We start from the raw sequence: 14480 nt of genomic DNA, 5'->3' as shown, positions 1-14480 counted from the left end.
CTCCAAAGTCCTGGGTTCCAATCCTGCTTCTGCTAATTATAAGCCATGTGTCCATAGTTAAATCTCTTGCCTGTCTGGGCCAGATTCCTCACTATAAGAATAAAGAAGCCAGAGGAAAGGACCGAGGTCCAGCCACACTCAGGACCCGGAAGAACCAGCCTTCATCCGCAGACACAGTCAGCAAGTCTGGACTGGAGTGACAGCATGACCCACTGGGAGAAAACAGATGAACTTTCAGAAAGGTCTGAATTCAAATCCCAACTCAGTGGTTAAGCAGACACGTGACCCTGAACCACTCTGAACATCAGGTTCCTTATCTAGATCGGTCATTGGTAGGAAACAACTCTCTCTCACCTGCCCTGGAGTTCCTAATCTTCCAGGGCTGCCCCTAAGGAGCCTCCCTCCATACTCAGCCTGGCTCTGGGCCCAGGGAAGGACCAGAAGACATGATCCCCGCCCTGAAGGAGCTCCGGGTTTATCGGGGAGACAAGCGTGATCCCTAAGGACCAATCAGTCTAGATAAAACACCCCAGTCAGTGCTTCCGATGGAAGTGCTTAGGAGGCATTTGGAGGAAAGAAGCTAAAAGTGGGCAGCAGGAGGCCGTGACTTCTGTCCCCAGCTGCTCTGCCTGGCAAATTCACAGGGCAGAGCCAGGAGGGAGATGCAGGCAGGATACCAGGAGGCAGTTTGGGACCATCACAAAAACAACTTCCTGGCAATTTGACATGCACAAAAATGGAGTCTTTGTTCCCCAAAGTGGAGAGAGGCTGAATGAGCACATGACGAGGATATCATGGAGGGGCTTCCTATTCTGGGCCAGATTAGATGAGTTACTGGTAACCCCTTAGCTGCTCCCTCCTGCCCCTGATGTTTGTGCTCCAGATTGGTTAAACCTGCCCTGACGTTGTTTATAATTAGATTTCATCTTATAAAAGTGGAGAGGAAGAGACCCTTCATCTGGGAAACGAGGGAGTTGGACTAGATAATTCAAAAATCCCTTCACCTCTAGATCCAGGGAAAGAGGGGAAAGAACAGGGAAAAGGCACCAACTATGAGCTAGGCACTCTGCTATCCCATTTAATCCCCACAAGAACCTCATGAGGTAAGTGGCTCTAATTTTACCCTGAGGTCACTGAGGCAGACAGAGGTGAAATGACTTACCCAAAGTCATAGTCAGTGAGTACCTGAGGCTGTATTTGAATTTAGGCTTTCCCGACGCCAGGCCCAGAGCACTTGGGTGATGCTGTGAGATCCCAAAATTCTCCAGCAACTACAGTTGATGGCTCAATCACTCAATAAACATTTCCTAAGCATAATGCTAATTAGCAACGATTCACATATTTCCTCCAAATGAAGTTTTAAAGGTAATGTATTTCAGATTTAACTACCCAGATACCTTCACTTCCAAAACAGGCATTATCAGCACCAAGAACATACAGGTGTGTTAGAGTCAGAAATCAGCTGTTCCCTGCCCCAATGTTGAATTTGCAAAAGAGACATCAGAAAGCAAAGTCCCAGGAAAAAGATTTTAAAAAAAACTAAGATATTTTAAAATAGGAAAAAAATAAGAGTCTCATTCATTTTGGCAAATAAATGCAGTAAGAGAGGAGAAGAAGTAGGACTCGGCAAGACAGGAAGAAAGACCATGGTTTGGGGCTGTGGCAAATAAAATCATTCAGCCATGCAAAGGGAAACTGGGGGGTGGAAAGGGAAATCTAATTCATTCCTCTTGTTTTAAAGAACTTTTAAAAAAAAAATTCTTTGGGTTTGAGAAACTGAACAAGATTTAGATATTCCCCAACATTTTTTGCTTTGCCTTTTGGAAGGGATGAACCAAACCAGCTGTATTTGTTCATTGGCTTAAACTAATTCGCTATACATTAGCTTTAAATAACTTCAGGCTTTTGCTTCAGCTGCTTTCCTCCGCCACCCCTCCCTTTTGTTTGGAAGCCTTTGAGATTTTGTAAGAAACGTATTCCATATGGTGGGCCTAGCATCTGGGAAGGGAGCTCTGAGAGACCGTCAGGTAGAAGCAATTTATTTTACAGATAAGGAAACTGAGGCCCAGGGACTTGACAAGACCCAATGTTACCAAGATGATAAAGCACAGAAACGAGGCCTTCAATCCTGAGATCCTCCCGGCTCTCTCCGCCGGACTGTTGAGCATCATCACCTGATGAACCCTTCCTCCCCTCCTGTTCAGGCAGAGTGGTACCCCAGGAACCCTTTCATAAAGCCCATGCACTGAGGCTGGGTCCACAAGCCTGAACCTCAGGCCGCAGGGCAACAGCTCCGAGGGAGGGAGAGTCCCTGGCGGAGCTCCAGTGTGCTGACACAACATCCTTCACCGGTGACAGGGGGCTTCCTTCCCAAACAGAGCCATGACATGTCCCGGCAGGGTTTGGAAATGTTAACATTAATGCTTATGGGCATATCCTTGTAAAACTGTGTTAACATGGAGTAATCCAGCTGCAGGTGGGGATAGGGAGTAAAAGGGAAGTATTTTCTAAACTTGGATGAAGAATCTGGGGTTAGGGAGGAGGGAGCTCGCTCTCATTTTCATCACCGGCCACGGAGACGATGGAGAAGGGCCAAGCGGGCTGCAGGATCAGATCACAAATTAAATGGAATTGCTCGAGATGAATGAGCCCTTGGGGCAGTCCCGTAGCCAAATAAATCATTGTAGGCAGGAAAGAGACATGCAGGATAGGCAGATAAGCCCTGCTGGAGGAGAAGGAATGATAAAAATGCCAGATGTTGTTAGGGACTGGCCGAGACCCAGACCGCCGCTGGCAGACAGGAAAGGGAGCATCGTCTTCCCCGAGACGGGAGACTGGCACTGAAAAGCCCATCACTGAGAGCCAGCGGTGCTCTCCGATACCTGGGGTCTCCTTGGGCCAGAAACCTCGATGCACAACCAAGAAACTGCAGGGAGGACTAGCAAAGTCCCAAGCAGAGCCCATCCTCCCTCCAGCCTTCTCTCCCCACGGACCAGAGGATGGATGCAAACTGACCCACTGGAGAGGGCCCAGCTGCCGCTTCCCGCTGGCAGAGGTGCAACAAAGCCTTCCCTCCCAGGCTTCCCAGCATGACTGTGGCAGGGAGGGTGAACGAAGGCACAATTCAATTTACCAAATCTGTAAAGCTCTTACTATGTGTAAGGCACGAGGTCATGTGATAGGGGACACAAATGGGGGAAAGGATTCAATCCCCATCCCCCAAAAGTTAGTGATGTTATTACCGAATAACAAAATAATCATGATGAAGAAGAACTAAGGGCAAAGACAAATCAAAAAAAAAAATTTAATTCTTGATCCAACCATCCTGGAGGGCAATTTGGAACTGTATCCAAAGGGTACATACTCTTTGATCCAGCAACACAACACTAGGTCTGTTTCCCAAAGGGACTTTTTAAAAAAGATAATGGGCTTATTTGTACAAAAATTTTTGTGCTAGCTTTTTATGGTGACAAAGAAGTGGAAACTGAGGGGATATCTATTAACTGGGGAATGGCTGAACAACTTGTGGTATATGAAATTAATGGCATGTTATTATTGTATAAGAAATGATGAGCAGGCAGATTTCAGAAAAACCTTGAAAGACTTCCATGAACTGAGGATGAGTGAAATGAGCAGAATCAGAAAGCTGGACACAGTAACAGCAATATTATACAATCATCAACAATATCAACTATTCTTAGCAATACAATATCCAGTTCTAAAGGACTCGTGAGGAAAAATGCTATCTATATCCTGAGAAAGGTCAAAGTATATTATTTTTACTTAATTTTTTCATGATTTTTTTTCTTTTGACCCATTTCTTCTTTTACAACATGACTAATATAAAAATATGCTTTACATGATATATCATATATACATATATAACATATCAAATTTCTTACTGTATTAGAAAAGAGGAAGGGAAAGGAAGGAAAAAATCTAGAACTCAAAATTTTGTAAAAATGAATAGTAAAAATTGTCTTCATATGGAACTGGAAAAAATAAAATACTATTTTTTTAAAAAATAAAGAATATTTCAGTTCCGGCAGATTATACCACATTGGAGAGTGCCCAGGATGCAGAGGATGACCTTGGTGTCTCAATGTCTCAGCACTCCACAGTATGGGCTCGAGCCGCCTTTGTAACTGGTGGAACAACTTGTTCTTACTTACTTGTTCCACTGAGGGGAGTCTTCGGAGGCTTGTCCCTAACTCATTGATGGTGGCAATTGTGCTCAGAATGAGGCACTAAGGATTCTGCAGGTTCTTGGAGCTACAGGTGAGAGCAAGAAACACTAACCATAGTTGGACTTTTGAGAATGTTAGTGCAAAGTATCTAGGGATTTTGTGGACTATCATATGGAAAAGGGCCCAATTCATCCAGTTCTCATCTTTAAATATTTAGGAGTCCAAAATCTGCTTAACTCAATATTCTTTCTCACCTCCCCAAAACCAAATATGAGACGTTTCTCTTTGGGGGCCTTTAAAGAGACCACCTTGAAACAAGCCAGGGTGAATCTGCATTAATAATGTAATATTCAAAATGAGAAGTATGGGGATCATAATACTTTCTTTGTTCATGTGACCCACCATCTTGATGCAAAAATACTTAGGATAGGGTTAGAGAAGAGATTTCTGGCTCTCTCCCTTTATCTTGTTCTTGCTTTGTCTGAGGCAGTTTAAATCACTGCTTGCTTTCAGTTGATTAACAAATGTTTAATGAGCATATATTATATGTAAAAACCTGTGTACTAAGCACTGTGGTGAATACAGACAGAACATGCTTATCCTCCAAAACTTGACTACCAAGGAAGACAGACACGATATCCCCATTAAAAAAAAAAAAAGATCAATTGACATTTATTGATCCCCTACTATATGCTAGATGACTGAGGTACAAGTAAGAAATCAAAATCTCTTCTTGGGAGGAGCTTCCACTACAGTGAGAATACCATCCGTTGTCTTCAACCCAGAGGTACAGACAGGAGTCTGGTGGCTGTAGGATGGGGTGATTAATAGATGCTTCCTGGGAGAGGAAGTCTCTTTGTTGCCTAGAATTATTTCCTTACAACTTTTCAGGGAGCTAGCCTTAGGAGCTCTACCCAAAGGAGGAGGATCAAGAAATTTGTTAATCTTTGGGGGAAACCAGCCCATCCCAGGGACAAAGCAACCACATCCTGGTTGGCTTTTCGGAAGCACACCATCACTTTTTTCATACCCTCTGGCAACCTGTTGTGGTTTTAAATAATTTCCTTTTGCAGCCACTAAAGTTTGTGTTCGCTGATAGGAACTTGGAGCATGAAGACAGAAGGAAGGTCAAGAGCTTTGACTCAGTTGGAAATGCCAACTCTGTTTATTAGCAGTCTTTCCTTTATCTCTGCTCTTGCTTGACTTTGAGCCACAAACTCAGTCCTCCCTCCCCTCCCCCCAAAACCCTCCTCTCTTTTCCACACATTTTTTACTTTTTTATTTTTATATATTTTTAATTTTACTGAGACTTCCTCCACGATTCCAAGCTTCCTTCTATATAACCCACCTTCTCCTCTGAAATGGTCTTGCTAAGGCTTAGGATCTTGACCCAGACCTCATCCATCTCCCTTCCTGGACCTTACTCGAGCCGTTGTTCCCTCTCCCTGCTTCTCTTTTCCTCTCTCCTTCTCCTTTCCCAACAAGGAACCTCTTATTCTAAAAACCAAATAAACTCCTTCCTCCTTTGCCTCTATACACCCTGCAGTGTTTGTCCCCACTCCTTTTTCCCTTTTGCTGACGAGTTTCTAGTTTTCTGACGACTCTTGATGATGGTTTTCTCTCTTCACTCCTTGCAGCCTGGCTTTACATCCAGCCATTCGAGGATGGCCTTTTCCTAGGACTAGTTGGCCTCTGGGCCATTTGAAGCTATTTACTAACTCTCTTTTGGTACTCTCTCGGCTTCTGTGATATTTCCCTTCACCCAATCTTCCACCTCTTCAGTCCTCCCTTTGGGTAGAGCTCCTAAGGCTAGCTCCCTGAAAAGTTGTAAGGAAATAATTCTAGGCAACAAAGAGACTTCCTCTCCCAGGAAGCATCTATTAATCACCCCATCCTACAGCCACCAGACTCCTGTCTGTACCTCTGGGTTGAAGACAACGGATGGTATTCTCACTGTAGTGGAAGCTCCTCCCAAGAAGAGATTTTGATTTCTTACTTGTACCTCAGTCATCTAGCATATAGTAGGGGATCAATAAATGTCAATTGATCTTTTTTTTAATGGGGATATCGTGTCTGTCTTCCTTGGTAGTCAAGTTTTGGAGGATAAGCATGTTCTGTCTGTATTCACTACAGTGCTTAGTACACAGGTTTTTACATATAATATATGCTCATTAAACATTTGTTAATCAACTAAAAGCAAGCAGTGATTTAAATTGCCTCAGACAAAGCAAGAACAAGACAAAGGGAGAGAGCCAGAAATCTCTTCTCTAACCCTATCCTAAATATTTTAGCATCAAGATGGTGGGTCACATGAACAAAGAAAGTATTATGGTCCCCATACTTCTCATTTTGAATATTACATTATTAATGCTGATTCATCCTGGCTTGTTTCAAGGTGGTCTCTTCAAAGGCCCCCAAAGAGAAATGTCTCATATTTGGTTTTGGGAAGGTGAGAAAGAATATTGAGTTAAGCAGGTTTTGGACTCCTAAATATTCAAAGATGAGAACTGGATGAATTGGGCCCGTTTCCATATGATAGTCCACAAAATCCCTAGATACTTTGTACTAACATTCTCAAAAGTCCAACTATGGTTAGTGTTTCTTGCTCCCTTCCTCAGCTTCAGGCACAATTGGATCATGTCCAGCTCACACCAAACAGATCAGATTTTCTAGAGTCTTTAATGAAGTGTTGGACCAGTTTGGCATGAGACAGGTCTCAAATTCCTATATTCTTCCTGCCTAAAGAGTTGTTGCTCTGGGAATGGATTTTAAAATAATAGAATGAGGGTATGGAGAAAGCCTTATGATTTGGAAAGTGCTGCATCAGACATTTAAATTCAGGGCTTCCTAAGACTTCTGCAAGAAACACTCCCTTTTTCTACCCCATACTTAGGAAAAACCCTTTAAATCATGGAATCTCACAGAACCTTTAAAGTGACTCAAAAAAGTTACGGAAAAAGAGCAAACAATACCACAAAGAAATACCCAAGGACAGCTTAATGAGATCTACACTCAGAAGAAGTATCACAGGGTAGTGAAAAGGCCACTGGATTTGAAACCTGAAAGTGCCATATAAAGTCTAATGATTATTTTCATATTTACTTTTATATACACAACTATTTGTACATACACACATGTATAAAGATACGGACATGGATGTATTACTTACACACACATATTTATATTCAATAGCCTCTGAGAAACCATTTTACCAATTCCAGCCTCAATTCCTGCATCTATAAAATCAAAAAGCTAGTTCTTTCTAGCTTCAAGTCTGTGAAGCTAGGCTTCTTATAAGTAACAGAGCTTACATTAAAAATGAAATGTAGTCTACCAGAAATGAGATGTTGACCAATATCTCATGCCCCATGACTTAGAAATAAAAGGTAACATCTAGAAGAATGAAGAAGAAATTTCCTTCTGGATCTATGGAAAGGGGAAAAGCTCATGACTAAGCAAGAGACACAGAAGAACACAGGATAAAATGAAAAATAATTATGTAAAATTTTTAAAATTGCACAAACAAAACCAATGCAGCTAAAATTAGAAAAGAAATAGTTAACTAAGAAAAAAATATTTGCAGTTTCTCTGATAAACACCTCATTTCCAATATATTTAAAGAATGGATTCAAATTTATAAAAAAAAAATTGTCTCCATTGATAATTGGTCAAACCTTATAAACAGGCAATTCTTAAAGAAATCTAACTTTTCAAAAACCATATAGAAATAAAAAATGCTTCAAATTACTAATAGAGAAATGCAAATTAAAATAGCCTGAAAAGTCTAAAACAACTATTTCATGCTCCCCAGACTGACTAAAACGATGAAAAAAAGAAAAATGTCAATTGTTGAAGAGGTTGCTAGAAAACATAAACTACTGTGATCTTACTGGAATTATGAATTGGTCAGATTATTCTAGAAAGCAGTTTGGAACTGTACTCCAAAAGTTACTTATCTGTGCATACTTACTTGACCCTATAATATATCTGGTAGGTCTAAACCCCTAAATTTAAAGATCAAAAAAAGAAGGAAAGGATTCATATGTACAAAAATCTATAGATGCTCTTTTTATCCTTACTAAAGAACTAGATATAAAGGAGGTACTCATAAATTGGGGGACAATAGAATACATACTGATACATAAATGTGATAAAATATAGTTTTATATAAAGAAGATGGAAGAGAAACCGAGAAAATTTTCATGAACTAATAATACAGAGTAAAGTGACCAAAACCAGGAGAACATTTCACAAAATAACAACATTGTTGAATCAAACAACCTTGACTTAAGAACTCTGATGGATGTGCTGGTAAACCATGACTGTGAAGGAGATCATGAGGCAGAATAACACAGACATTTGTGAGCAAAGACAGCTTAGGAAATAGTTTTGTTTGACTTTTGCATATAAGTGACAAGGATTTTTGTTTTTCTTTTCTGTTGGGAGGTAGGAAGGAAAGAAAGTCAATGCTTCTTATTTGAAAATTTAAATTAAACTGTTTTTTAAACAATGGAAGGAAACATTTCCAACAGTTTTACTCCATAATTTTATCAGTGGAGGAACTCCCTCCACCAAACAGTCCAGATTGCAACCCATCCATGCTTTCAATACCTTGTAAATTGTGCTACCTTGTAACCCTTCATTCGGCTATTCAATATCAGAGACCTTCCACTATCAGGGACTGTGTGAAGTTTTTAAAAATATATTTTAATAATATTATTTCATATAATTGGTTTCCTTTGTAATACCATGTGTTTTATTTTATGCATTGAAAAACACGATTCTGGAGAGGGATCCAAAGACTTCAACAGATGACTAGAGGTGTCCATGACATAAAAAAGATTAATAACTCCTTCTCTGGATTTTTTAATATATCTCAGATAACAGGGAACATCCAGGCTGTCTACCCCTCGAACTTGCTGCGTGACAAAGACTGGCCTTCTTTTCTTACCACACATGTCTTTGATGACACCTTTTATCCCACTTCTTTTACCAAGCCATTACCATTGACAGTGTCTCATACAAGTTACTAACAACATCCATGTGTCTTCCCACTGCTGTGGTATTAGAACCCAAGTACTTTACTTGTTGACATCACATGAAGGGCTTTCTTTCCAAAATCAAGAAATGTTAAAATGACTAAATGAGCAAGCTCATCCACACATCATTTGCTCACTATACGCAAAGTCTAGTATGTCTGCCTAGGCACTCCAGGGAGATATAAGGAAGAGGGGAAAAGACGAGGTCCCTGCCCTCAAGAAATTGGCAGTCCCGTTAGGAAATAAAATAAGGAATGAAGGATGACTTAAATAAACATAAAAACAAACACCAATTTAAATAAGACCTAGATTTTAAGGAAACACTTTCTGAAAAGATCAGAATGATTTTAGGGAAAGTTTTCTGTAGGAAATTAGTTTTAAGAGAGGTTCTTCTTTAGTCACATCCAACTCTTTGTGACCCCGTGGACCATATTGTCCATGGGGTCTTCTTGGCAGATTTTACCGTTTCCTTCTCCAGTTCATTTTATAGATGAGAAAACTGAGACCCCCAGGGTAATTGACTTGCCCAGGATCAAACACTGAATGTCTATGGCTAGATTTGATTTCATTAAAGATGAGTCTTCCTGATTCCAGGCCTGGTGCTCATACACTGTATCACCTACCTATCTTACCTCTCACTTGTATTATTGCCAAGTGCCTCCCAGATGGTCTCCCTGACTGGTCACTTACCTCAAAAATCCATCTTCCACAAAGCTAGGGCAAAAATCTGACCCTGTTAGTTCCTTTTTCGAACTCCAGGAGCTTCAAATCCAAACCCTTCCATCTTTAGCTCTAGAAATCCTTCTCTAACCTTTCTAACCTTACCAGACTTTCTTGCCATAACATAGTCTTTGGTCCAGCCAAACTGCATTTTTGCTTTACTATCTCTCATTTCAGGGCCTTTGTCCAGACTGTCCCCACTGCCTGTCTGGAATAAACTCACTCTTGACATTCATCTCTTAGAGTCTTTAATTTTCTTCAAAACTTGGCTTCTGTGTCTCTATAAAACCTTTTTGCTGATTCCCTAGTTGCCAAAACTCTTCCCTCCCCTCTCAAATTGTCTTGAATTTATGTTGTTTATATTTTTATATTTTTATGTGTATTCGTTTTTTCCTCCTATAGAATGTGAGCTCCTGGGAGGAAGCAACTGTTTCATTTTAGCATTTATATCTTCAGTGCCCACATAAGATGAGTAAATTCTTGTTAATTGATAACCAGTGAGAAAAGAAAGCAAAATGGTAAAGATCTACTTGACAGATGGTCTCAAAACCAAAGCCGAGATTTGATATAATGAATAATTGAAGAATCATGAAGCAAGAGAATAACTTGAAGGATAAAGATAAGAAGGCAAAAATCCAAAAGGTTCCAGGTCACAGAGACTATCCTTCCAAAAGGGATTTTGAATGAAAATCTCATTTTCTGAGTTCCTGAAAACTACATGGTACCAAACTCCTAATAGTCATTTTAAAAAGGAGAAAAACCTCAAAGATCAAACTGCCATATTTCCAAACAATTAAGAAATGAAACCATGTGGACCCTTAGAACCTAATTTTTACCTCAAATTCATGTTCTTTTCTTTATATGCTCATCGCATCAATATTGATTAAATGTCCATCCATTTCACCTCACCCATCAGGTTATAAAGTCTTTTCAGGAGCAACAACTGTGTCTAATCTGAGTTTTTTTAATTCCCTAATACCCAATCACATCACTAAACTGTGACTTTAATTATGACATCAAGGACGGGGAAGGACAAGACTACAAAATAGTTCCCCGTTTCTAGAGATTTTGTGACATAATTTTAGTCATCTGCTCTAGTCATGTCTGCATCTACTCAGTAAGTTAGATCTATTACACTTTTTAAATGAAATATTACAAATCCATCCTCCAAAGATTTAATTTCATTCCTTCAAAACAACACTCATACATCTCTCTGCCCTTCCATTCTTCTACCAATAAAAGTTGATTCATCATACCCTGTAAAGCGTGAATTCCAGTTCACAAATCAGTTAAATTAAGGTGTGATAACTCTCCCTTCTGCTAGTCAGCCATTCTGTATTAACCTTAGGAGGAGACTGGTTGGGACATGTCTCTCAGTTCCTGGGTGACAGGGGGAGCCTCAGTCCTAGACGGGACAAACCACAGAGGCTCAGAACCAGTTCTGTTTTCCCCCAGCATATCACACTACCTTGCATTCCCTGGCTCAGAGGTTTCAAGGCTGCCCTCTCCCCCACAAACTAGAAAGAGATGTGAGCTATTTTCAACCATCAGATCTGTGAAGGAGCCTAAGTAGCAAATTAAAAAGACTCATTTGATAAGGACCTCCTTTAATACAGTGGGCTTCCCACCAGGATTTTCACTCTGAAAGGTCAAGGGGCTAGGAAAGAGGTCCTGTGGGGAGAATGTAGTTTAACATCTCCCCATAAGTGCAGTTAAAGAAATGAAGAGGAAGTGGGGCGGGGGTGGGAAGTGTCTAGTATTACTAGACCAAACATTCCTCAAACTTTATTTTTCAGTGGGGGGAAGGGAGGACTCGGGATGGACTCCTGAATATCTTCATCCTAAGTCAGATCTATGGTTTATGCATCCACATCTTGGGAATCTGAACAGGGATAACAAAGGATGGCTTGTTTTACACAGTTAACAACAGACTCAAATGGAACCTCTTCTTCCCTTAACGTAGTAAAGCTCTCCCCCCATGAACATTTAAATCCTATTTTCATCCTGTTTTATCTCGGAGTCGAGTTCCTCACCTTCACTATCTACCAGGCAAAGGAGGGCGTCGCTGCATTTGTCATCCTCAGACTCCTAAGAACCTTCAAGTTTTAAAGGGATCCCTCTTATTCTATTTTCTGCAATTAAGCAAATATAGGCAGATGCTCTTCAGAAAGCCTAGATGTGGATCTCCGCTCAGCCCTCCTTTCCCAAGTCCAGGGAGCCGCTCTGTTTTCCGATTTTGTCTTCCCGGGAAGCGCCAGAGTTTGGTAATCATGGGGTGTCTGCTTGCTTAGAAAGTGTTTGTGGCATCACTGATTCCCGGGGCTAGCACGTCATTCCCAGTGATCACCAGTTCCTCATAAATAATACCTTCACATAGAACATAAGAATGAATGAATGAATGAATGAATGAGCCCCTGTAGTGGCGGGAGGCTCAACAACGGAAAACTGGGGCTTCCCCACACGCTTTCTGTCTAGTGCTGTCAGAAGGATGTGTTACCCTAAGGGCCACAGTTCCCCGAGTGTCCAGGCGCAACTTCCCGCTTCTAAAGGCCGGGCACAGCAGGGGGGACCCCCTCTTTTCGGAAGGATGGCAGCCTTCGGCTTCCGGAGGGGTGGACGATCAGAGGGGGTTGGGGGCACTTCCCCGTGTGTTCTCCGGGGAGTGCTGCAGGTACCTGAAGAGGGGGCCGGGGCTGTGGGGCACAGACACGGCAGGCGCTCCCCCTCGCGGCCGACCCGATAGGAGGCCGAATTGTCCGGGGGCCAGGACAGTTTCGGGACCGGGCACTTCCCCGGACCGCGTTCGCCTCTCGGAGCGGCTTCTAAAAAAAATGACGCCTCGGGGGCCGAGTCCGCCGCTGTGGCCATTTCGCGGGCGCCCAGGGCGCCCACCCGGACTCCTCGCGCGTCCCCAGGCGCGCTTGCGGAAAGTGCCCGGGACCACCAGGCCGGCGCCGTTCCCTGGTCCGAGCGTAGCCCCCTCTCCTCCTCCTCCCTACCTGCGCCTCGGGTCCCCCTCAGGAAAACGTGGGGGCCCGGATTCAGGGAGCCCCGAGGCCCCGCCGGCCCCGGCGCCCACAATCCCCTGCCACCCTCGCCGGGCAGCCCGCGATGCCACCGCCGGGCTCCCGGAGCCGTGTCCCAGGACGCGCTCGCCCCCTTCCCACTGGTGGGTTCTAGCTCCGCGGCGCGGCGCGTCACTGACCGGGGCTACTGCGCTAAAAGGTGCCCCCGCAGCCCCGAGCTGCGCTCCGGCCGCTCCCAGCCCCGCAGGGGCAGCGCCCTCCCCGGCCCACTCACCGGCGGTTCGCGTAGCCGCTGCCCGGAGGCGCGGAGCCGTGCTCGGGGTAGTTGTGCTGCAGGGCTGCGGACGGGTACGGGTAGAGGAAGCCGGTGCCCACCGTGCAGCCGTAGAGGCAGCACGCCCAGGGGAGGAAGAGGGGCAGCTTCATCGCGGGCAGCGGCCGGGCTCCCGCACCAATCCGCCTGCCCACTAAGGACTCGCCCGCCTGAGTCCCGCTCCCCCGAACAGGGGAGACATGGGGAGCCCCGGAGACCGGGGAGGGAGCGGGGGGCTCGGCGCCTCTGGGCCGGGGTCCCGAGTCCCGGCGGAGATGCCCGCTGCAGCTCTGAGTGCCCACGCGGCCGGGCTCCCCCTCCCGAGCCGCCTTTTCAAATTCGGGGAGGTGGGCTGCGCTCGGTCCGTCAAAGGGGGCGTGGGGTTTCTCCATTAACCCTTGGAGGCCCGGCGCCAGCTGCGCGCAGGTGGGCGGGGACCCCGGACCGAGGCTCCGCCTGCCCGGGCCCCTCCGTTGGCCGCGGCGCTTGGCAAAGGGGCCGCACCCCGGGTGCTCCCCAACCTCGCAGACAAAGCGCCAAACGGGGCCTCCGAGGCCAGCCAGGCCCGCCCGGGCACTTTCCAGGAAGGGAAACTGAGCCTTGGAGGGAACGCCTTCAGCTCCCAGGGTCCTTCCGAGCGGGAAGGGAGCTTGGGGGTCAGAGTCCAACCTCCTTTTCCAGGTGAGGAGGGACTTACCCAAAGTCCCGCAGTTACAAACTGGGACCCAGGTCCTCACCTGCAGAGCCCCTGCACGAGGTCCTTCCATGGGCGTGTGCAGGGGCCTTCTCCCCTAAACTTCACTTCTCTTCAGCGGGCGCTCCCCTCCTTTCTGCCAGGGAGGAATCCGAGGCCCAAAGGGAGGCGGCCTCTGCTCAGTCACCCCCAGTTAGCAGCCGCTGGGCAGGGCTCGTGCCGCTTCATGTCCGCCCGGCGACAGCTCTTCCTCTCCAGTCTTGGGCCCTAACGAGGTTTTTAGCTCTGCCCCTCCCAGTCTGAGCTTTTACCTGGAACTTCCTAAGTCGGACACACTCTTGCCCTGCCATCTCGACCGCCAGGCGTGCAGGGGGTAGAAGAAGAAAAAGAGCCGCTACAAAAAGAGGGCTCTTCTTCGGGTCTCCCTCTGGGATTTTTGAGGGCCACAGATCTAGAGACCATAAAGCTCTCAGGGGCCATCTACTGCATAAAATCCAAAGC

General features: G+C 44.7%; 1 protein-coding gene across 5 annotated transcripts in view; it reads right to left on the bottom strand.

Moving 5' to 3' along the window:
* Positions 1-14480, bottom strand: part of COL26A1 (collagen type XXVI alpha 1 chain) — a 205186-nt gene that overhangs the window by 167694 nt on the left and 23012 nt on the right. For 2 of the 5 annotated variants that reach the window (XM_031968030.1, XM_031968031.1), the window contains exon 1: positions 13247-13649. The exons of 1 other annotated variant lie outside the window; for it this stretch is intronic. In XM_031968030.1, the coding sequence (XP_031823890.1) occupies positions 13247-13398 (152 nt within the window). In that variant the 5' untranslated portion in view covers positions 13399-13649. Of the gene's footprint in view, positions 1-13246; positions 13650-14480 lie in introns of those variants that run through there. 2 more of the 5 variants (XM_031968032.1, XM_031968033.1) reach the window with 1 other exon arrangement.

This window comes from Sarcophilus harrisii, chromosome 4, assembly GCF_902635505.1.
Source record: "Sarcophilus harrisii chromosome 4, mSarHar1.11, whole genome shotgun sequence".
In the NCBI taxonomy this organism is placed as follows: Eukaryota; Metazoa; Chordata; class Mammalia; order Dasyuromorphia; family Dasyuridae; genus Sarcophilus; species Sarcophilus harrisii.
Note: the sequence above shows the minus strand (reverse complement) of the source record. Positions and strands in the feature narration are given on the sequence as shown.